Source organism: Stenella coeruleoalba, assembly GCF_951394435.1.
Source record: "Stenella coeruleoalba genome assembly, chromosome: 2".
Classification (NCBI taxonomy): Eukaryota; Metazoa; Chordata; class Mammalia; order Artiodactyla; family Delphinidae; genus Stenella; species Stenella coeruleoalba.
Window position 1 is genome coordinate 143649697 of NC_137147.1, and position 24516 is coordinate 143674212.

Below are 24516 nucleotides of genomic sequence, written 5' to 3' on the forward strand. Positions count from 1 at the left end.
CAGCACAGCTTTCGTTCTGTGATCACTAGTCTTGGTACGTGAGGGTTTACTAGGCATCAAGGGGAACTTAACCCTCATTTATAAAAGAGCTTCTGGGGGGAAAGGAACCTCAGGGGAATGTAGGTTACCCGCTTTCCAGTTGAATATACAGTAACCTTTGTTTGCTTTACAAACACAGTCTCATAACCCTTAAGAGAACTTTGCAGACAAGATTCTCTAGCTATCCCAATATACAGGTAAGAAAGCTGAGGTTTGAAGAGGGCTGACCTGCCCTTGGTCAGAGGAGAGCTAGAAACCAGGTCCTGTTTTTCCCCCAGACTAAACCACCAACTTAGGGCAAACAAGACCTCTGGGAATTGGGGCTTATCAGAGATGATGAAAGCAAAGCCATGGGGTTTAAGTGGCTCTGTTTTAAACAAACATTTAAGTCCCTGGAAGCCTGAGCTTTCTTTCAACATTGTTTGCAGTAGTGGCTGAAAAATTAATTTCCTGCAAAGCCTCTCTCCAGAGTTCAGAGCAAGGGTGGGTAAACTAGAAAATCACCCAGAGGACACCTGGGTCTCACAGGCTAGTGGTAGGCCCTCGCGTTCCACTGCAGCTGGTGGCCTGGCAGGGCTGGCTTTCCCCACACAAGGATGAGGAAGGATTATGCCGGTCCAGGGTCAGTGCGGTTACCGGTTTCTGGGCTAAGGGATGGTCTAACCAGGGGCCCAGGGGCAGCAACTGAGGCCTTCGGCAGTCCCTGGAGGGGTTTGGGCGAGGTAGGGTGCTGTTTGCCTGCCCACAGGCTCTGCCTAGAGAAATTTCAGCCCCTCTGGGCCTTCACCGTCGTCTTCTTGGGGCCCTGGCACCTGCTGGAGGTGGCCTGAGTGGGGGATCTCCAGTTCTCGTTTCATCCTCATAATAATCTCTGAGGCTTGGGTGAGGCCCCTCTTCTCCCTTATTTTTCTCATCACCTCTCCTGCTTACCTTTCCTCCTCACTCACTCTGTTCCAGCCATAACACACCAGTCATGCTCCTTGTCTGGGGCCTTTGTGCTGGAGGCTGTTGCCTCTTGTCTGGAATATTTTCCTCCAGACTCTGCACCGTTCTCTCCCCCACTTCGTTTCTCAAATGCCTCCTTCTCAATGGGGCTTACATTGGTCGACCTCTTTTAAGTTGCTTTTTCCTTTCCAGCAATTCCCAAATATCCTCTCACCCTGTATTTCCCTTTTCCCCAGTACTTATCTCCTTATACACCAATTACTTACTGTCTCTTCCCCCAGTAAAACATAAGCTCCATGAGAATGTCTTTTTTTCCTTGCTGTTTCCCCAATATTGGAGCAACGAATTAAGGAACCCATGTGTGTGGTCAGGCCTCTCAAGATGGCTGTTCTCTTGCTCTCTTTACATCCCCTGCCTGACCAGTGCCTGTTTCACCTAAACCTTACACACATGACTGATCTTCCTTTGTTCTTGTCCCAGGCCCCAGCTGAGGCTGTTCTTATCAAAGGGGTGGTGGGGGGCGTGCCATTCCACTGGTTTCCCTCGTAACTAATGAGCTCACCTGACATCAATTCCCCTATAACCGGTAATCTCCCCTCCCCCCCACCAAGCGAGGACTGCCACCTCGTCCTGCCCACCATCAGTTGCGCACAGTGGGGCGTCACTCCAGGGCCTTGCTTCAGACATGTAAGATTCCTCCATCCATTAAACCATTGATGTGTCTGCTGCTGACTCTGGGCTCTTTCTTCAGTCTTAAAGCTGGACAAGTGCAGGCCTTGCAGGCCTGTGGCGTGCAGCCCAGTGAGTAGGCATCAGGAGCCCCTTTCACAAAGAAGAAACACCTGGCCTCAGGTGGTTAAAGGGCCTTGATCTCACTCAGCTGGTGATGGGAGGAGCCAGGGTGTGAGTATCACCCACATTACTCCACCATTCTCCCTCCTTTCCCCACCTACCCAAAGTTTTCCCCGTGTACCTAGAACCGGGAGGCTGCAGGATGGCTGAGAGCCCTTCCTTTGGTGGCTAAAGGTGGGGCACCAGTGACTAAAGCCCTGAAGTTGAACTCCAGGCGTGCGCCCACGTTCAGCAAATGTAGCAGGTAAAAATTTAACTTTGCATTGCTTTTAATGGCTTCGTTAACCAAGGATTTAACCAGGTCTGCTGCTTTTATGTCTTTACTTTGGGTTTTTCCAATGATTGTTTCCCTTTATGATGGGAGAACGGTATAAAATAAGGATAACAATCCAGTTTATGAAAGAATCACAGCAACAAGCGAATTTTCTAGAGTCGCGTTTGCAGTCACTGCTAGGAATGCATCTGACAGATGAAAGGCTACCGGGCTCGGGGGGGGGGGGGGCGGGGGGGCGGCGCGGAGCAAAGCCTCTAGGTAACCCGTTCGATGGCTCTCTAGCGCCCGGCGCCCGGGGTGCCTCCCCTCCTCCCGCTGGTGCGGCACGGAGACGCGCCCCCGGGTAGTTCCGAGCGGCCACGCCTCCCCACGGCTGTTATTTAGACACCCCCCCCCCAACTGCGACCTCAGCCGGGGAGTATGGGCTAAGGGCTCCCGCGCAGCGCCAGGCGGAGAACCGGGTGCTTAGGGGAGACAGGGAAGGGTGCTGGTGTTTAGTGAGAAACACCAGAGTGTTTTTCAAGCATCTGGCCATCAAACCTTGCACTGAGCCAATGTATAAAATCGTAATGTGCGGGAGGCGCTCGTATCCCCGTCTTGGCTGAGGATGTGGCGGCTGTCTAGGGACTGTTGTTCAATGCAGGCCACTCCTCCAGCCCTGAGGCCCAGGGCCGGTGTCCCAGACACGGCCCGCCCGGCCTAGCGCAGAAGCTGCTTGCGGAGGGCAGCGCCGGGCGAACGCAGGCCGCGCGGGAGCTGGTCGGGGATCATGGCCGCGCTGTGTTCGGCGCGCAGAGTCAGGCGCGGGCACGCGGCGCGCAGGCGGCGCAGGCCGGCCGCGCTCACGTTGCGGCAGAAGTCCACGTGCAGCGTCTGCAGCGCCCGCCCGTGCGCCGCCACGGCCGTCAGCGTGCGGTTGGTGACGCGCGCGCAGTTCTCCAGGCGCAGCGCGCGCAGGCGCGGGCAGGAGCGCAGCAGACGCGCCAGGCAGTCGTCGGTGACGTGGCCGCAGCCCGACAGCGTGACGGATGCCAGGTTGGGGCACCTGCGGAGAGAACGCGGTGACCATGGGCCGGGGCCGAGGAGGGTGCGGTTAGCGTGCTAGCGTGCGGCCGCCCCCGGTCACGCCCCTTAGCTCCCTGGTTGGTCCCCGTGCCAGCTCTGGGAGACCGGGCAGGCCCTCCCGCTTTTTATAGAGGAGGAACGGGCCCAGAGAGTTTCGGGCACTTGCCCGCGGTGACATGCCGGGATCTGAACCGGGGCTTCTGTCCCATGTCCCCTGTTCTTTCTGCCACTCCACCCCACCTTACTTTAATCTGCCTGGGCTCTTAGTCCCAGGAGCCCAAGCCCCGGCCCTGCTGTGGACATAGGCGATGCTGGTTCCAAGGAGGGTCGGCTACAGTTTCTTTGGTTCTTTCAGACTTGTTGCCTTGGGTGGGGGTGAGGAAAGCGGTGCGGAGTGACCGCTCCGGTCTAGCTTCAAGCTGAGGCCCTGATGCTCCTGGCAGGACGGTGCAGAGAGGAAGGGTTTCCTGTGGGGTGGCTTAGAGTCAGGCCCATTCCAACCCGTGAGGCCATCGGGGCACGCCTCTTGAGTATTCGCTCTGAGTTCTAGAGCCCTGGTTTCAGCTCAGTTGACTGAGACAGTTACTGCATCTCCAGTGGGATGCCAGCCTGTCACAGGCCAGGATCTGGAGGTAGCTAGACCCAGGCCTGAGGTGGGTACAATCAGGGATACAGGTAGCTTGTCCAGAAAGCTTTGGGGGCGGCGGGGGGGCTCTCTGCCCCAACCTTACCAGCAACTGCTGGGGGAAAAGATTTGAGCAAAGTTGGCTTATTTGCGCCATGACCTTGATTAAGTCACTCGCTGAGCCTTAGTTTACCTGGGGGAGTGTGTTGGGAGTGGATGGCAGGGAGGGAATAATGCCTACCAGTGGGGCTACTGTGATGATTAAGCGAGATTTGGGGTATCTGGAACCTGTACAGGACCTTCCGTAGGCCATCATAACCCATGTTTCCTGGGAGCAAGCAGGACCAGACCGCTTCCAGTCCAGAAGGACCTGTCTCAGCGGTGCAGGCCTTGGCTTCCTGTAGCCAGAGGGAGCTGGAGTCGGGCCACAGGGGGTTTCCCTCTCCCCATCAGCCTCCCCCATTGCCCCTTGACTGCACCTGCCTGGGCCAGCTCAGCTCCCTTGTTCCTGAGCAAGGAGGTGAGGAACTAAAAGACTGGTCATGGCCACATCCACACGCCGAGTGCATCCTGTCTTCCCAAGTCCACACAACTTCCTAAGTCTTCATGTCAACCTTCCACCCCCAATTTCATGAATGAAGAAACTGGCTCAGGGAGCTCAAGTGACTTGCCTGTGACATATTTGCTGTGTGACCCAGGACAAATGTCCGAACCTTGCTGGGCCACCTCCTCATCTGTCAGGCAGAGAAACTTACTTTCAAGGTGGTGGTAAGGATTAGGTAGGGGTTTAAGCCCCAGGGCTGTTAAATGATCCCTTCCTGTAAGAACCTTTAAAATAATCCTGATGCAGGAAGAAACCAGAGAAAGAAAAAGCCAGCTCCCTCCCTGCCCAGCCATCCTCAGCTTTCCTCTCACAACCCCTCTCCCCAGCTGACTGCCAGGTGTAGATTTCTTGCATACTTATCGATACCTACTATGTGCCGGTGCTGCTGTGTCATTTAATCCTTTCAGCATGTGAGAGAAGGTAGTTTATCCCATTTTACAGATAAACAAATGAGGTTGAAAGTGTTTAAATATTTGGGCTGGGGTCACATGGTTGGACAGTAGCAGAACTGGGGGACTCAGCCCCGAGCCCTTTGCTTTTTTGGTGACACTGGGGACCCTTGCCATACCTAGACAGTGGCCTTGGAGGTCCAGTCCACACCTTGCTGGTTTGGGGGATTAAACCTGGTTCCCCTACAACAAGAATGCAGCAGATCCGGGGCAAGCTTTTCACCCCATACATATCGCCCTCCAGTCTGATTTCTGGGCCTTGTTAAACTCATCAAAATGTCATGGTCCCATCAGGGACCAGCCCCAAGTCCATCTTCTGTTTTCTTCTCTTGCCTTAAAAAAAAAGGGGGGGGGGGGTGGCGAGGCCACTACACTATTTCCTCCCATTCCTTGTTGGGCTGCCAGAGAATATAGCAGCTGTTAGACTTGGGTGGCAGCAAGCTGACTGAACGTACTTAGTAAACAAGGGGGTGTCTTTCCTCAAAGGCTAGGACAGGACTGGTAAAGTCTCAGTGAGAGTCTGTTCTTGCATGGACTGCTCTAGGCAGGAGGCTGTGACTGTGAAGGGAGTCTAACCCATGGCTAAGCCTCTGTGGGGTTGACAGGTCAAATACAGGATGTATTTGGGACAGGCACCAAAAAAATTATTCCATCTATCTGAAATGCAAATTTCTCTGGGCCTTTTGAGTTTTTATTTGCTAATATCCGGCAATCCTAGACCGGGGCAAGTCACACAACCTGTCACGAGTTCCGGTTTGCTCATTTGAAACTTAGGCTAAAACACTCTCTCCTTCAGGTACCGTGAGGATTAGTGAGTTTCTAATAAGGAAACCATTATCACCACCCCTACTTCTGGAGCCTGGCTTGGTCAGCTAACCCAGGGCTGAGCACCCTAACTCTCCTTCCTCAGCCACATTTCACAGGTCTTGGGGTTTGCTTGCTAGGGGCAAATCGTAGGGGTGAGCTGATGGCTGAATCTAGAAACCTTCCTGGAGCCTGACCTTGAAAATGAAGGCCCAGCTGGACCTACCCAGCACTTAACGGCTGCCAGGGAAGACAGCCGCCTGAAACACAGGGACAGCTGAAGCCAAGTTTGTCCTCTTTGCCGAAGCAGCTCCAAGACCCGTGAGGCTAAGAGGAGGATTGGTGCCCGTTTCCCCCAGGATTTTATCCATCTTCTGGGGACTGCGCAGTGGGCAGGCCTGGAGGGTCTAAGCCTTGGGCCTAGTCTGAGGCTCCCCGAAGCAAAGCCGTCTTGCTCTTGTAATTGGCTCTTCCCTGACCCCCGGAAGCCTCCCAGAGCTCTGGATGCCAGCGCTGCTCAGAGGCGGCCTACCTGTCGCACACCTGGAGGAGGAAATCACTGACTAGGCTCTCGTGCCGGCTGCAGATGCTCCTCTGGAGGGCGCTCTTGAGCCAGTCCTCGATGCTGCACACCTGCACGCGGCTGGAGTGCCAGCAGATGGAGAGGCTCCTGAGCGCCGGGCTCAGGAGGAAGTTGTCCTTCTTGAGTTCTGTGAGGGAACGGAAGTGCAGCAGGGGCCACAGCGCGGGGTCCTCAAACACGTCCTGGAGCTGGGGGCAGGTCCTGGCAAGGTTCTTCCTGCTGTCCTTGTCCAGAAAGGAGAAGAGGTGTAGCAGGCACTCCCGGTTGAGCTGGGTGATGTGCATGGTGCACGGCAGCCACGGAGTGTGGCTGGAGCCCGGGGTCCTGACCTACCTCCTGCTCCTCCTCCCCAGCTCCGGGGCCGGTGGACATATATGGTTGAGGAATGGTGTTTATTTTTGGCCAACAACTGGTGCTGCTGCTCTGAAGAGGCGGGGAAGCCCAGACCCAGACACACGTGCAGCAGTCCGTGGCTCGGCTTATGTTCCGAGGAATTGAAAATCCTGGCAGAAAAGCAGCGTATTGAAATTAAATAGCTTCCCTAAAAGGGATTTCTTTCCTTTTAGCTGACCGTGGTGTTAGGCGGAGAGCTCTTTTGGCATTTTCATCTGTGGTGCTGGCTGGACCACCTCTGTCTGGGCTTGCAGTCTCTACTCACTGGGAGGGACTCTAATTGTACATAGGATCTGTTTTTGTTTCCTAGGACATCAGTATGAGTCTTTTGCTCTCCTCTTAGTAGGAAGAAGACTGCTGTCTATGAAGAGCTAAGGGGGACGGTTTTGTGCTCAGAGGTGTGAGCAGAAGCTTTCCTCTGTCACTTTGTTCAGTAGTGATGGTTTCCAGGCTGAGCTACCTTCAAATCCTGCTGCTCTCCTCCAGGCGCAGGGATTTCTTTGGTCTCCCAGTTGGCTGTATTTTTACCCTGAGCTTTTCCATAAAAGATTTGTCTTAAGTAGCTTATCTCTCCAAGGTTCTTCTGTGTGTGTCACGTTTTAAACTTAAGTTTACTTGGCTTTACATTTTTCCAGATATGTGTCCCGCTGTATCTAGTCTGTATTTCCCCAAATGTCAGGATGGATGAGGTAGCTCTTAATACAGAACTGCTTGAAACAATTTTAAGTTGAAGTATTTTACTCTTTTGCCCTTTAAGCCTGCCACACACCATCCTCCTTGTGAGGGATGCTTTTAGCTCCTGGAATTAAGCTGCTAGGCAGGTTGCCTGGAGGTTGTTCATTAAGTTCTCCCTTCCTAAAGTAACAGATTTCTCAGTCCATGGATCCATTTTCTAATACTGCTTCAGTCCCAATCATTCACCAGACCCTACCGCATTTCCCCTCCTGTGAACGCCTAGCTCTGTGTACCGGTTGGTTGGTTGGTTTGTGGGCTACAGTAGTGAGATGAGGAACCATTTTTCCTCTCCTGGACCAGGGAACACCACCTCAGTGGTTACCTTTGTCCCTTTTCCCACATAATTAGAATGGGAAGGAATGGGAATACTTTGTTTCCACTTGCGTGGAGTAACACAGATGAGGCACATAGGGCGGACCCTCTTCGGGAACTAAGGCTCAATCAGACCTGGTGCAGCTTTGCATGTAAAAGCAGAATGCAGCCTAGGGGAGAAAGCAGGCATTCTAGCCAGCACCCTGGCTCTGAGGAGCCGGTCTCAGTGGTCCCCTGTGCCTCAGGTACCCGGCCACTGCCAAGGTAAAGTGGAAGGGGTGACTTTCCTTAAAAAAAAACATGAACCAATAAACAGCCAAAAGGAAGACGTGTTTCTCAAGGAAAGCTTAACTAGGAACTGCTCATATTTCAAGCTAATCGTTTTAATTGTTCAAATTAAAGCTGACAGCCAGAGTCCCTCTTTGGGCTCTAGCTACACTCACCCACTGAAACGGTACTGCTGCACCAGAGGTGGATTTACTAGAAAGCCTTATTATCTCCACTTTCACTCCCAAATCCTTTCCAAACCAGTACTTTTCAGAGGGCTGATTCCTGGAAGTAGTTGGTTCTTTCACCTTCCTAGAAGGTAGAGCCGTGTTAAGTGTGCTGGCCACAGGGGAGAGTCGTTGTGGTTCCTCGTGGCTTCCAAGCTGCATTCCCGCAGCTCTGCTCGAACAGCAAAAGGTGGGCAGGGTGAACGTTCAGAGCCTGGCGTCTTCGCTGCTCGTCCCGCGGGGTTGTAGGGAGCACCCCAGAATGCAGGGTGGGTCCCTGTGCCTGCCTGCCTGCAGGGAGGGATCTGGCTTGCGGCCTGGGGGTTGTGGCAGCAGCTCCTCCCAGCTCCTCCCTTTCCGCCCTGTGGAGCTCAGCTCCGGGGCTGCAGCAGTAGCCGCTATGGCCTCTGACAGCACAGCTGCCAAAAGGAGACGTGTGACGTGGGAACTGGAGGCAAAACCATTTGGGCTGCAGGCGCCTTTGTCTTCAGTTTCAGAAGACTGATAGAAACAGGCAAATAAGTAACACAGAAAAACGATGGGTGTGGACACAGGGTGGGTCTTGATTTTTTTGCTTGTTTGCAGGGGACATGGGGGCGGAGAGGGGTGTAAAGCAGAATATTTATTTTTTAACAATGGCACTTGTTTGCCTGTTTGGCTTTAAAAGGCGATCCTTTGCTCGGAGCCCCAAACCTAGTTCCTCAGAGTCGAGTCTGGCTCCAAAGGAGTCAAGTGGGCCTCGTTTTTATAAAATCAGTGTCACAGGGAAAGACAGGATGAAGTCACTCACTGCGGGCGAGCTCTCCCTCAGGACCTGAAGGCAGGCACTAGAGGCTCTCTCCCACCACCCCCCTCCCCTGCCCCTCCAGGTCACTCCGTCTGGGCCCATGTGCACCAGCAGCCCCAGATGGCGAGGGGTCTGTAAAAACCTACTACTACCTGTTGACTGACTCTAACGGCCTGTAGCTTGAGCTAAGTACATCATCACTTACTATGCTCCACTGAAAGGTGTTCAGAAATAATAGTCAAAAGGAAAGAGACCAGATCTTTAATGATACTTTCCATAAAACAGTTCAGGTTGGTGAAGCAGAAAAGGGATGTGATTACAACTTAAATGAAATCAGTCACTTGCACAGTTAATCCTCTCAGCATCACACAGACTAGGTTTTAGTGGAAATGATTACGTCACACACAACCATCACTCACAGAGGGCAGTCTGGAGTCCTTCACAGACCTGAGGGGGAAGGTACTGGACCCAGTGAGGCAATGCACAGACCTTGGACCACAGCATGACGCCACCCACGCCCACCCCTTCCTGTGCTATGGGCACCTTCCTGTGGCCATACGCTCATCCCGTGGGACCCATGCCCTGGATGCAGGAACGGACTTTGCTCAGGAGCTCCTCCAGGGCCTGTGTGAAGTTGAACAGCCTGTTGCCTGTTCAGCAACAGGGGGGATGTGAGAAAGTTTAGGGGACGGTGGAGGTGGAAGTGGGATAAGTATATCTAAATAGACTTATGTACATACACTAAACCAATGAAGAAGAGGTTTGGCTGTAAGAAATAAATATGCCCCCAACCCCGGAAACCAAGCTGCTGAGCAGGTTCCACAGGTGAGACACACATTTAACACTTAACCAGGGCCCATATACTTTACTGGTTTTATTCTATTACATTTGTCATCACTAGACACTGAGTAGAATACAGTGGATAAGCAAAAGTTTCTCCACCATGGAGAGAGATTTGTGTTGCCACAAACTGTTTCTGTCACCCACCTGTGTGGGAGGACTTCTGAGAAAGTTTTCTTGTTCCGAGGAGCCCTGTGACTCGGCGTGAGGCCCTGCCTCAGCGCTGCTCTCTGAGCGAGAAGCCACAAACACGCTAGAGACAACACGGCACAGGGGGAGAGCCCCGAAGAGCACGAAGAGCTTTTGAAATAGGCGTGATACAGCTGCACAGTTAAAAATGTCAAAATACAGAGAGGCACATTTACATCGCTGGGGTTCAAGTGGACAGTTCACACGGGTCCAGTCACTTTTCCAAAGACCCTTCATGATACCCTTCAGACGTGTCTGCTGGAGTAAAATCAAGAAATAAAAACACTACGGAATTCAGAGAGATGCGTTCATTTCCTAAGCCAACAGTGTTGCCTGTGTGAGGACCACTTTCCCCAACAAAGTAGTCTAGTCTGTTGTTAAGTTCCATGCGGTATAAAGGCCACTTTCCTCCGTCAACACTGCCCGAGGCTTTCTTGCTGGAGTTACAACTGCTGCCTGTCCAGAGACTAATGATGTAAGTGCAAATGTTAGAAGTTACAGCTGTGTACCTTCTAAACAAAAGAGCCTGGATTCATAGGAGCGAGATCAGAGGAGATGCACGTTTCAAGTTCAATGACATGTGGTGTTAATGCACTGATATAGTAGATCAAATTATGTGAAACTGTCATTTTTGTAGATCAAAAACAGTCCAATAGAATTTCACATGGCTCGACCTGTGTGATTTAACATTGTGAACTGTTTTAAATACATGTTTCCCTCTTAATTCTAGGCACTCTAAGTTGTAAGACTTAAACACGATGGCAGAGCTTTTCCCTCTGGAGTGAAAGTGCAGACCAGTGCTGTCTGAGAGGGTTCATGCGGTGGAACTGTCCCAGACCTGGGCGGTCCTGTGCCACGTGTGGCTGCTGAGCATTTGAAATGTGGCCAGTGTGACTGGAGAACTGACTTCTTAATTTATTTTTAATTAACATTTAACTAACCATATGTAGCCAGTGACTGCTGTATTGGACAGTATAAGTTTAAACATAATTGTAATTTGCTTCTAGTTAAAGTATATAGCAGATGTGTTCTGCTCTGAGAAAATGTGGGATTTACCCAGCTAATATTAAAGTGGAAATAGAGCACATCTGCTCCTGCAACTGCAAACATCCAACCTAGGAGGAGAGCCACCCAGCTTTCTTTTACATTCATACACTTAAGAAATTATCTGGACTATTTTTTTTCTTTTAACAGAAAAACAAGAATAGCAAAAAGTCTGGCTGGCTGGCTTAACATGAAATACATTCTGCCCCTTGTAACAACTTGTAGAGAATCGGGAAGGGAGGAAAATAATGACTGGGACAAGAAATGAACATGAAAATGTGCCTGGTCCTATCCCACAGGCCTAGCTGGAGCTCCTTCCTTTTCTCTCATTACTTTGCACATCATGCCACCAGCACCCCAAGATCCACAGGCTGGCTTGGAGCGCTTGCAGAAAGCACAGTTACCTTCATTAGATGGGATTCTGGTTCGAGATTTCAGTTTGAGTTAAATCTAAATAGTGCTGGTGCCTATTTTTTTTATTTTTTTATTTATTTTTATTTTTTGTGGTATGCGGGCCTCTCACTGTTGTGGCGTCTCCCGTTGCGGAGCACAGGCTCCGGACGCGCAGGCTCAGCGGCCATGGCTCACGGGCCCAGCCGCTCCACGGCATGGGGGATCTTCCCGGACCAGGGCACGAACCCGCGTCCCCTGCATCGGCAGACTCTCAACCACTGCGCCACCAGGGAAGCCCTTTTCTTGAAAATTTTAAAACAGACTACTAACCTCAACAATAGAAACTCTACTTATTCAAAGTGAAAATATTTTCAATTGCTCTGCTATGAGGATGGGCCAATGAGAATTGTTAAAACTTAGACTAGTAAAGACTTTCGTTTCCTTCTGTGGAAGCAGACCCCACAGTATTACCCGACGTTTAGGTGATGGTCAGAATCAACTCTGGAGGGTAGCATCTCAACCTCAGGTGACCAAGTAAGAAGTAAGACTACAGTGGACATGCAGTTAATCCCGGTGCTACAACTAACAGGGAATTAGGTGCTGACTCTAAAAGGCGAACAGAAGCTATGGTTTCATGGCAGTGGATAAATAACACCTGGATAACATGTAGCCGAGTCATGGAATTTTTTAAACACTTAAGTGTATTTGGCCTTCCTGGGAGTTTTCAGTACTCCTATCTCCATGAAAATACACCAAAATCAAAAAAAAAAAAGGTAATTCTTGAATTTGCAACATAGTTACAACTGAACCAACAAATTTAGTTAGTGCAGCTCTGAGAGATACGAAGAGCAGCAATTACCTGGTCTACTTAATGATGCCCTTTCAGTTATCTTTTACAAGCAAAGAGAATGATTACTGAGCAGTCACTGAAATCTCGTGGGCCACAAATTACGTGCACACATGATCCCTGATTTTGAGCCAACCTGATCTCCGTTACAGCTGTGAGAAGGCAGCAGGTGGTTACGTTGCTCTTCACAATCAGGAACGTATCTTCCTTTCAGCATGTGAGAGTAACAATGCATTGATGTAAATGTGCCTCAAAGTGAGAATTGAACATTAATATAAAAAAAGTCAAATAGAACTAAGTTCTTGAAACTACATATAAAAACTGAATTATTACAACTAAAGCAGCAAATCAAAATATCTGCTGAGGTTTTCTGGTAGAACTAAAAAAAAAAATTAGTTGGTGCCCATGTTCAATAAGTCACTACCATTGACAAAATAAAACTAAACCCAAAATAGGAAACTGAAAAGTGCATAATGAAATTAAATCTTGGATCAAGTATTTATGGAAAATTGGAAATGTTTGTCCGGTATAGTTGACGAATAATGATTTGGAGGAGGTATTAAAGTTTATCCGACCCAGCTTTGGCCTGGCGTTCCACATAAAAAAGGATGTAGGCCTTGGCCTTCACAACGGTGTCTTCATCAGTCAGTGTTACAGTACTGTCATTGAAATGGAACCAGCGACCTTCGTGAGTTGCATATGCTGTGTAATGTCCAGAACCGACCCTGTAAGGAAAGGTCAGATGATCAAAGAAAAAGACTACAGAAATCACAAAAGAATCTATGCAACCATATAAATGATCAGGTAGACAATAAATTTTAATAAGTACTGTAATTAGAGAATAAATCCTAGAGGCTTGTAATTTAAGATAGTTGCTTGGGCTCATGTGTTTATCTTCTCAAAACTCATTGAAATGACAAGGAATATATTGACACTGGAAAACAGGGAAGAGTGCCATGGACTGACCAGAAATTGAGGATTTTTTAGGACACACAAAGCAGTGTTTACATGGTACTGGATTAACAGAGAAACCAAACAGTGAAGGAGCTCTCAACCTAACAAGCAGAGGTCAAAGCCTATGGAAACATGGAAAACTGAGGACCAGGAAGTCTTAGAGGAAACCTGAGCATAAGACAGAAATCTGCCTCCAGGGAAGCACTTTCCCTCCTACTTTGGCCATCAAAGGCTTTTCTCTCTCAGCATGACCCACCCACTCACACATGGAACCCCAGAGTCAGTCCTCCTGGGTAGGAGAAAGCCTGTAGATAGAATAGAGACCTTCATAAACTGCTAGAAAAAACCCTTACAACATTTCCATGAGCTGAAGACATCAGACTTAAGAGTGCCCCTGTCAACTACCAAAGAGAAATGCATCTGATGTAATTTCTCAAGTCCAAAGGAAAAAACAAACAAATGAGAATCAGACACGTAGTGGACTTGTCACTTATAACTATGAACGGTGAAGTCAGTGGAGCAATGTCTACAAAGTTCAGAGGGAAAAGGATTTTCAACATGGGTTGCGGTTTGCCAAGTCTGAAGGTAAAACTGCCATTCTCAAGCGGACCAGAAACAAGGTATATACCCTAATGCAGACCTTCAGGGGGAAAAAGTAGTCGAGAGTGTCATTTAACAAAATAAGAAATGCACCTTTAGAGTAGATGACATGAAGTAAAGTTATTCTAGATAATCCCCCATTTCCCCCCATTTAAATATCAACTGGCCAAGGAAATCAACAGCTTTGGAGTAAAGACTACTCAGGATTTTGTGAACAACAGACTGGTTCCGAATGCTGGGCTCAAATGAACCCTTCCCCATTTTGGTTTCATGTGCCTTCTCTTCATGCTTTGCAACGTCCTCAGGAATATTCTTTCCCACCAAGATGGAAGGAAGGTTCTACTTCATGCACTTTAATGAATCTGAATCTAGTATAGGGGGTCTGGGGAGAGTCATCGGGAGTGGTACAAAATTGTGGGTCGTCACTCTGTATCCCCAGCCCTGAGAAGCCTGCTGGCATACTCACCCGGAACCATGGTGCACCACCACAGCAGCAAGGTCATAGAGGCAGTTCTCCGGGCCACTGTTCTCAGGCTACAGAACAAGGGAGAAGGTATCCCAGGACTCAGTTAGGAGCAGTGGTCAATGACATCGGCATCTCCCTACCTCAGTGACCTCTACCCTCTATTTGTGAAGACTTAATTTTACCGAAAAGCCATCTTTTCACCAGGCTAACAAAGGTAATTACCTTACCTCTAGTAAGTAGCATTTCATGTCTAGCCCTCTCAGGGGAAATTCTACATATGTATCAACTTTGTTTCTTAAATATGCTGTCCAATGAAATCTTTTCAAATGTAAGCATAGCACCTGGATGAGAGATAAAGACAAAAATTATAAACAATTTACCTTTCAATCAAAATTAGCTACTTGGTGCTAATGTCTCTGAAATAATATTTTAGGTGGCCCACCAGCTTTTCTTTGGATTCTTGATATTAGTTTCTTCCATGAATACCTTATTGTGGTACTGTGATTTATAATAGTATGTTTTTAGTCTTTGTCTCCTTTCCTGGCACAGAGCTTCTAAAAGCCTTGAAATTTTCTAAGTGAGGAGAGCCATGAAGGTGTCTTTTTATGTTAATGAGGTATGGGCGCTCGTTGCCAAAAGAACCAAAAAATCAAGAGAGGAGAGAGTTGAAGCTTTCAGTCCCACCCCCCCGACCCCCAAGAGGGGAGAGGGACTGGAGTTTGAATGATCAGCAGTGGCCAGTGATTTAATCAGTCAGCCTGTGTAATGAAGCCCCAAAGCAAAGGGTTTGGAGAGCTTCTAGGCTGGGGAACCAGAGCTCTTCCACGTGCCACCATGCTGGGCCCCAAACTCCATAAGGACAGAAGCTCCTTTGTTCAGGACTTTGCCCTTTGTATCTCTTCATCTGGTTGTTGATTTGTATCCTTTAACATCCTTTGTCATAAATTGGTAATCTAGTGAGCAAACGGGTTTCCTGCGTTCTGTGAGCTGCTCTAGCAAATTAATAGAACCCAAGGAGGGGGTCATGGGAACCTCTGATTTATAACTAGTCGGTCACAAGGAGGGGTAACAATGTGGACTTGCGACTGGTGTCTGAAGTCCAGGGAAAGGGTCACAGGAACCCTCAGTCTGTAGTTTGTAGTTGAGAAGCATAATGCACAAAGTAACAACCTGGGCTTGCGACTGGTGTCTGATGGGGAGGGTGATCTTGTGGGACTGCGCCCTTACCCTGTGGAATCTGATTCTAACTCTGGGTAGATAGTGTTAGAACTGAGTTCAATTGTAGGACACCCATGGTGTCAGAGAAGTGCTTGTTAGGGGCATGGTGGGGAAAAAAAAAACCTCCACACATTGTAAATAGTGATTAGGACATATTTACTTATGAATTCTTAAAGGGTGTATTTAGTTTTACTGAAACCCTTAGAGACCAATGCAGAACAGATTATATAAGTATAAAGTTAGAAAAATAATTTGTCTTCCAGTCAATCATAAGCATTTTTTCCCCTCAAAACTGCATTATAATTTGAAACTCAACACTTACCTTGGGTAGTTTCTGAATCCAAAACTTTTTAGTGGACTTTTGTTTCTTCTTGCACTTGTGGCACATATATAACTCTGTCTCATCAAGTTCTTCTAAGTCGGTAAAACTGCGAAGACAATCTAAAACCAAATTGATTTGGGCAGCATTAAAACAGGATGTCTTTTATAGAGGCAGTGTACTGTAGGAAGAAGAGACTATGAACTTCGAAGCTGAACAACTCAGGTTCAAATCTCAGCTTTATTAGCTATTTGACCTTAGAAGAGTCAGCCTTTCTCAGTTGCAAAATGGAGACCAAAAAAAAAAAGTCTACATTGAAGGACTGTTGTGAGGAAGAGAAATAACATGTATAATGTGCCTGGCATCATGTCTAATAATCTGATGATCAATTCATGACAGATGGTATTACTGTAGTTGGGTTTACCATTATTAGTAAAAGAATTAATCTGGATAATTCTGATAAAAATGGTTCCCTAATGAAATCAAGGTTCAAAGAGCAATTTTCTCTCAGTATCTTACATAACAAAGGACAAAGCCCCAAGTTCATAAAAATGTCAAGTTTACCTCAAACATTTTCAGTCATAACTTAATAAACATACATTACAGAAGGCTGCATTATTGACCTTCCTATTATATATCTCCAGTGAATCCTTTGCTTCACACACTGCTCAGAATCCCCTAGATAAACCACAGCTATATTTTTTTCTTTTAAAGATTTAACTGTGTAATCTGGGATTCGGTAAACTTTGGCCCCAAGCTAAATCCAGCCACCTGGTTTTGTAAATAAAGTTTGGAACATAACCACACCCACTCATTTATATACTCTGTGGCCGCTTTTACACTACAACAGCAGAACGGAGCAGCTGTGACGTAGACCTTATTTGCTGTAAAGCCTAAAAACATTACCATCTGGCCCTTTATAGAAACAGTTTGCCAAAGCTTGGCAAAATCAGTAATATATTCAGAAGTCCATGTATCAATAAAATGTATGTATTGTTCTGTGAGAATAAATACATTATTTTTTTTAGAGAAATATGAATGCCTGTGTACTCACCACTCCAGTAAGGAAATGGACTCTAGTACTTGAGAAGCCAGAGTTTACGTGAATGGCATCCCCTAGAGTTGTTCAGGGGGCGGCCTGTGTGGCAGCCCTGTTAAGAGCTTCCTGAGTGCCTCATCCCAGTCAACCCTCCCCCAACCCCAGAAGTAGTCATTATCCTGACCTCCGTTTAATCATTTCTTGGCTTGTCTTTATGTTCCATATATATGCATTTATGCATCTTTAAACAATATACTGTTTGGTTTGAGAAGTTGGGTTGCAAGCACAGACCTAGCGTATAAGGAAAGGCAACACTCTCGCTGTGCTCGGAGTCTTCAAGTCATAGTCAGCCTTGGCACTAGAGGGAGTGTGAGAAAGAGCCCGTTCAGGGGAGTTAGTGGGGCAAGGTCTAGCAGGGATTAGATGTGGGCCGGGTTCTACACAGGCCAGCATGTAGCCAGAGGCCCATGTACTCTTTTCTTTTTTTAAGCATACTTTATAAAGCATAACATATTATATTAGCTTCAGTTGTATAATATAATGATTCAATATTTGTATATATGTAAAATGATCACAATAAATCTGGTTACCTTTAGTCACCATATATGTTTCAAATTTTTTTCTTCTGATGAGAACTTTTAAGATTTACCCTCTTAGTGACTTCCAAATATGCAATACAGTATAAACTATAGTTAGCATGCTATACATTACATCCCTGTGACTTTATAAGTGCAAGTTTGTACCTTTTGACCCATTTTACCCGCCCTCCACCCCGATTCTGGCACCCATCAATCTGTTCTCTTTATCTATGAGCTTGTTTTTTAGATTCCATACATAAGTGAGATCATATGGTATTTGTCTTTCTCTGTCTGACTTATTTCACTTAGCACAATGCCCTCAAGATACATCCATGTTGTCCCAAATGGCAAGATTTCATTCTTTTTCCTTTTTTCTTTTTGGCTCCGTTCGGTCTTCATTGCTGCACGCGGGCTTTTCTCTAGTTGTGGCGAGCGGGGGCTACTCTTCGTTGTGGTGCGTGGGTTTCTCGTTGTAGCGGCTTCTCTTGAGCATGGGCTCTAGGCGCGCAGGCTTCAGTAGTTGCAGCACGTGGGCTCAGTAGTTGTGGCTCTCAGGCTCTAGAGCACAGGCTCAGTAGTTGTGGTACATGGGCTTAGCTGGTTCACAGCATGTGGGAATCTTCCGAGACCAGGGATCGAACCCGTGTCCCCTACATTGGCAGGCGGATTCATAACCACTGCGCCACCAGGGAAGTCCCAAGATTTCATTCTTTCTCAAGGCTGAATTATATTCCATTGTGCATGTGAGTGAGTGAGTGTGTGTGTGCGTACCACATTTTCTTTACCCATTCACCCATCGGTGGACACTTAGGCTGTTTCCATATCTCGGCTATTGTAAATAATGCTGCAATGAACATGAGGGTGCATATATCTTTTGAAATTAGTGTTTTTGTTTTCTTTGGATAAATACCCAGAAGTGGAATTGCTGGATCATAAGGCAGTTCTATTTTTAATTTTTTGAGGAACCTCCATACTGTTTTCCATAGTGGCTGCACCAATTTACAATCCCCACTAACAGTGTATGAGGGTTCCCTTTTCTCTACATCCTCCTCAACACTTGTTATTTGTTGTCTTCTTGATGACAGCCATTCTTACAGGTGTGAGGTGGTATTTCACTGTGGGTTTGATTTTTATTTCCCTGATAATAATGTTGAGCATCTTTTCATATACCTGTTGGCCCTCTGTATGTCTTCTTTGGAAAAATGTCTATTCAGATCTTCTGCCCATTCCTTCAGCTGACTTTTTAAAAATTTATTATTTAATTTATTTATTTTTGGCTGTGTTGGGTCTTCATTGCTGTGTGCGGGCTTTCTCTAGTTGCGGCGAGCAGGGTCTACTCTTCATTGTGGTGAGCGGGCTTCTCATTGCGGTGTCTTCTCTTGTTGCAGTTGCAGAGCACAGGCTATAGGTGCACGGGCTTCAGTAGTTGTGGCATGTGGGCTCAGTAGTTGTGGCTCATGGGCTGTAGAGCGCAGGCTCTGTAGTTGTGGTGCACAGGCTTAGCTGCTTTGTGGCATGTGGTATCTTCCCGGACCAGGGCTCAAACCCGTGTCCCCTGCATTGGCAGGTGGATTCTTAACCACTGCATCACCAGGGAAGCCCCCTTCAGCTGACTTCTGAACAACACAGATTTAAACTATGCAGGTCCACTCATACAGATATTTTTTAGTAGTAAATACTACATGTATTTACTACTATATAAATACATGTATTTTACAGTAAATACACACTTAGTAGTAAGTACTACATGGCCTGTGGTTGGTTGAATCCATGGATGCAGAAGAACTGTGGACATGAAGGGTCGACTATAAATTATACGTGGACTAACCCCCTCATTGCTCAAGGGTCGACTGCAATCAGATTTTTTTTTCTGCTATTGAGTTGTGCAAGTGTTTTATATATTTTGGATATTAACCCCTTATCAGATATATGATGCAAATTCAGTAGGTTGCTTTTTCATTTTGTTGATGATTTCCTTTGCTGTGCAGAAGCTTTTTAGTTTAATGTAGTCCCACTTGTTTTTGTTTTTGTTGCCTTTGCTTTTGGAGTCAGATCCAGAAAATCATCACCAAGACTGAGGTCAAGGAACTTACTGTGTATGTTTTCTTCTAGGGGTTTTAGGGTTTCAGGTCTTACATTCAATTCTTTAACTCATTTTGAGTTAATCTGTGTGTAAGATAGTGGTCCAGTTTCATTCTTTTACATATGGCTGTCTGGTTTTCCAAACATCATCTATTGAAGAGACGGTCCTTTCCCCATTGCATATTCTTGGCTCCTTTGTCATAAATTAACTGACCATGTATGCATGGTTTATTTCTGGGTTCTCTATTCTGTTCCATTGATCTATGTGTCTGTGTTTGTGCCAATACCATACTGTTTTGGTGACTGTAACTTTGTAGTACAGATTGAAATCAGGAAGCATAATACCTCCAGCTTTGTTCTTTTTTTCTCTAGATTGCTTTGGCTATTCGGGGTCATTTGTGATTCCATACAAATTTTAGAATTATTTGTTCTAGTTCTGTGAATAATGACATTGGTATTTTCATAGGAATTGTACTGAATCTGTAGATTGTCTTGGGTATTATGGTCATTTTAACCATTGATTCTTCCAATCTGTGAGCACAGTATATCTATATCTTTCCATCTGTTCGTGTCACCTTCAATTTCTTTTATCACTGTCTTGTAGTTTTCCAAGTACACGTCTTTTCTATTAATTAATTTTTATTGGAGTATGGTTGCTTTACAATGTTGTGCTAGCCTCCACTGCACAACAAAATGAATCAGCCATACACATAGAGATATCCCCTCCCTTTTGGGCTTCCCTCCCATTTAGGTTACCACAGGGCATTAGGTAGAGTTCCCTGTGCTATACAGTATGTCTATTTTATACATAATATCAATGATGTATATGCAAGTACACGTCTTTTACATCCTTGGTTGGATTTATTTCTAAGTATTTTATTCTTTTTGATGTGGTTGTAAATGGTATTGTTTTCTTAATTTCTCTTTCTGATAGCTCACTGTTAACATATAGAAATGCAACAGGTTTTTGTACGTTGATTTTGTATCCTGCAACTTTACTGAATTTAATTCTAACAGTTTTTTTGGTGGAGTCTTTGGCATTTTCTATATATAATATGTCATCTGCAAATAGTGACAGTTTCACATCTTCCTTTCTAATTTGAATGCCCTTATTTCTTTCTTGCCTAACTGCTCTGGCTAGGTCTTCCAATACTATGTTGAATAAAAGTGACATAAGTGGGCATTCTTGTCTTGTTCCTGATATTAGAAGATTTCAGCTTTTCACCATTGAGTATGATGTTAGCTGTGTGACCTGACATATATGGCCTTTATTATGTTGAGGTGTATTCCCTCTGTACCCACTTTGAGAGTTTTTAGCATAAATGGATGTTGAATTTTCTCAAATCTTTTTCTGCATGTATAGACATGATCATATGATTTTTATCCTTCATTTCTGTAAATGTGGTAAAACAAATCGATCGACTTTGCAGATGCTGAACCATTGTTGCATCCCTGAAATAAATCCTACTTGATCATTGGTATATGATCCTTTTAATGTATTGTTGAATTGGGTGTGCTAATATTTTTTTGAGGTTTTCTGTGTTTATGTTCATCAGTGATACCGGCCTGTAACTTTCTTTTTTTGTGGTGTCCTTGTCTGACTTTGGTATCAGGTAATGCTGGCCTTATGCGTTTGGAAGTGTTCCCTCCTCTTCTGTTTATTGGAAGAGTTTGAGAAGGATTGTATTCTTCTTTGAATGTTTGGTTGCATTCACCAGTGAAGCTGTCTGGTCCTGGACTACTGTTTGTTGGGAGGCTTTGATTACTGGTCCAATTTCCTTACTAGTAATCAGTCTGTTCACATTTCCTGTTTCTTCATGATTCAGTCTTGGTAGGTTGTATGTTTCTAGGAATTTATCCATTTCTTCTATATTGTCCAATTTGTTGGCATGTAATTGTTCCTAGTGGTCTCTTATGATCCTTTGTATATCTGTGGTTATCAGTTGTAATGTCTCCTCTTTCATTTCTGATTTTATCTATTTGAGTCCTTTTTTAAAATAGTTTTTAATACGTGATTTTACTTATTTATTTGGCCATGCCACATGGCATGTGGGATCTTAGTTCCCCAACCAGGGATTGAACCACGCCCCCTGCAGTGGAAGCACAAAATCCCAACCACTGGACTGCCAGGGAATTCCCAGTCCTCTCTTTTTTACTTGGTAAATCATAGCAAAAGGTTTGGCAACTTAGTTTATCTTTTCAGAGAATCAGCTCTTAGATTTATTGATCTTTTCTGTTGTCTTTTTTGTCTCTAATTCATTTATTTCTGCTCTGATCTTTGTTATTTCCTTCCTTTTAGTAACTTTGGATATCATTTGTTATTTTTCTAGTTCCTTGAGCTGTAGAGTTAGGTTCTTTATTCGAGATTTTTCTTGTTTCTTGAGGTAAGCATTTATTGCTGTGAACTTCCCTCTTACAACTGCCTTTGCTGTGTCGCATAAGTTTGGTATGTTTTACTTCCCTTTACATTTGTCTGAAGGTACTGTTTGATTTCTCTTTTGATTTCTTCTTTGACCTACTGGTTGTTCAGTAGCAAGTTGTTTTCATCTCCACGTTTGTCATTTTTCTAATTTTCTTCTTGTAGTTGACTTCTACTTTCATACCATCATGGCTGGGAAAGATGTTTGATATGATTTCAGTTTTCTTAAATTTATTAAGACTTGTTTTGGGAATTCCCTAGTGGTCCAGTGGTTAGGACTCCATGCTTTCACTGCCAAGGACCCAGATTCAATCTCTGGTCTAGGAACTAAAATCCCATGAGCCACACAGTATGACCAAAAAAGAGAGACTTATTTTGTGGCCTTACATATGATCTACCTGGGGAATATTCCATGTGCACTTGGGAAGAATGTGTATTCTGTTGCTTTTGTATGGAATGTTGTGTATATATCTGTTAAGTCTGTCTGATCTAATGTGTCATTTAAGGCCAGTGTTTCCTTATGGATTTTCTGTCTGGATGATCTATGCATTGATGTAATTGGGGCATTAAAGTCTCCACTATTTATTGTATTGCTGTCTATTTCTCACTTTAAGTTGGTTAATATTTGCTTTATATAGTTAGGTGCTCCTATATTGGGTGCCTAAATATTTACAAACGTTACATCCTCTTGTTGTATTGACCCCTTTATCATTATATAATGCCCATCTTTGTGTCTTATTACAGTCTTTGTTTTAAAATCCATTTGGTCTGACATACCTATCCTAGGTTTGTTTTGGTTTCCATTTGCATGGAATATATTTTTCCATCCCTCTACTTTCACTCTGTGTGTCCTTATATCTGTAGTGAGTCTCTTGTAGGCAGCATATAGATGGGTCTTATTTTTTTAGCCCATTCAGCTGCTCTGTCTCTTGATTGGAGAATTTAGTCCATTTAAAGTAATTATTGATAGGTATGTACCTACTGCCATTTTGTTAATTGTTTTCTGGCTCTTTTGTAGTTCCTCTCTGTTCCTTTCTTCTCTTGCTCTCTTCCTTTGTGGTTTGATGACTTTCTTTAGTGGTATGCTTAAATTCCTTTCTCATTATCTTTTGTGTATTTACTGTAGGTTTTTACTTTGTGGTTACCATGAGGCTTACATAATATATTTTAGACTTAAAACTTGTAACAGTCTATTTTAAGTTGATAACAAGTTCAAACGCATTCTGAAGCTCCATTTCCTCCTGCCCACATTTATGTTGTTGATATCACATCTTTAACATCTTTATTAGAGTATAATTAATGTCACATCTTTTTATCTTGTGTATCTCTTAACTAATTATTGTATATTTTACTACTTCTGTCTTTTAACCTTCATACTAGCTTTCTAACTGATTAATCCACTACCTTTACTATATATATTTACCTTTAATGGTAAAATTTATACTTTATGTTTTTGTTACTAATTAGTGCCATTTATTTTCAGCTCAAAGAAGTCGAACACTTCTTGTAAGGTCAGTTTAGTGGTGATGAACTCCTTTGGCTTTTGCCTGTCTGGAAAACTATCTCTTCTTCAATTCTGAATGATAAATTGGCCAGGTAGAATATTCCTGTTGGAAATTCTTTTCTTTCAGCACTTTGAATATATTGTGCTACTCCCTTCTGGCCTGCAAAGTTTCTGCTGAAAGATTAAGATTCTGTCCTTGTTTTTAACTTTTGACACTTTAATGATGTGTCCTGATGGGAGTTTTCTATCTCTTTGTTGAAGTTCTCACTGTCGTTCATCCATTCTTCTCCTGAGATGGTAAGCATCTTTATGACCATTATTTTGAACTCCTTATCAGGTAAATTACTTATCTCTGTTTAATTAAGGTTCTTCTCTGAGGTTTTATCTTGTTCTTTCGTTTGGAACATAGTCCTCTGTTTCTTCATTTTGCTCGACTCTGTGCATGAGATACCACAGCCACCTCTCCCAGTCCTGAAGGAGTGGACTTTGTGTAGGAGATGAACCATATTGCTCAACCATGCCCTAGCTCTTGGTTGTCTCTCAAAGCTGGAGGTGTCCCTCCCACCAGAGTCAAAAAATTGGGGTCCAGACGAGGGTATAAACTCCCTTCTGGGAAATACCAGTGAGCTGTGGCAAGGCAGAGGGAGAGTGCAAAGATGACCTCCCTGGCCTGTGTTGCCTGAGAGTACCTCTATAAGCCCCTAGGTGTGTGCCAAACCAGAAGCCTGCCTCTCAGGCCAAAGCTCCAGGAAAAGTAAATTGGCCTCTTTTACAGGAAGACTTGGGGTTTTAGTCTGCTGTCTGTGCAGTGCCCTGGAGGTGGTAGCCTACCAAGCACTATCTTCAATGGTTAGAGTCCTGTGGGACCCAGGAACACAAGTCCCTCCCCCGTGGCCTCCAGAGACAGGCAGTCAAGGGGCATCCCATGGGCTGCAGTCACAAAAAATGGGGCACCAGACATGTCTAAGAGCTCCCCTTCAGGATATAATGGAACTGTGGAGCATGGCAGAAGGAGAGGACAGCACCCACCCTCCAGGTTCTCTGGAAAGGATTATAGTCAGCC

The 24516-nt window shown here is 45.5% G+C and overlaps 2 protein-coding genes across 4 annotated transcripts in view; both read right to left on the bottom strand.

Moving 5' to 3' along the window:
- Positions 1-2540: 2540 nt before the first annotated feature.
- On the bottom strand, positions 2541-8684 carry FBXL22 (F-box and leucine rich repeat protein 22). The gene is made up of 2 exons (XM_079912030.1): positions 6190-8684; positions 2541-3155 (listed from the first exon to the last, which is right to left on the bottom strand). Exons 1-2 carry the CDS (start codon positions 6522-6524, stop codon positions 2810-2812), a joined length of 681 nt encoding a protein of 226 aa, XP_079768156.1. The 5' UTR covers positions 6525-8684; the 3' UTR covers positions 2541-2809.
- Positions 8685-8787: 103 nt separating this feature from the next.
- Positions 8788-24516, bottom strand: part of USP3 (ubiquitin specific peptidase 3) — a 213358-nt gene continuing 197629 nt past the window's right edge. For all 3 annotated transcript variants that reach the window (XM_079912024.1, XM_079912023.1, XM_079912025.1), the window contains 4 exons: positions 15835-15953; positions 14522-14635; positions 14295-14362; positions 8788-12999 (listed from right to left, as the gene is read on the bottom strand). In XM_079912024.1, the coding sequence (XP_079768150.1) occupies positions 12834-12999; positions 14295-14362; positions 14522-14635; positions 15835-15953 (467 nt within the window). In that variant the 3' untranslated portion in view covers positions 8788-12833. The remainder of the gene's footprint in view (positions 13000-14294; positions 14363-14521; positions 14636-15834; positions 15954-24516) is intronic.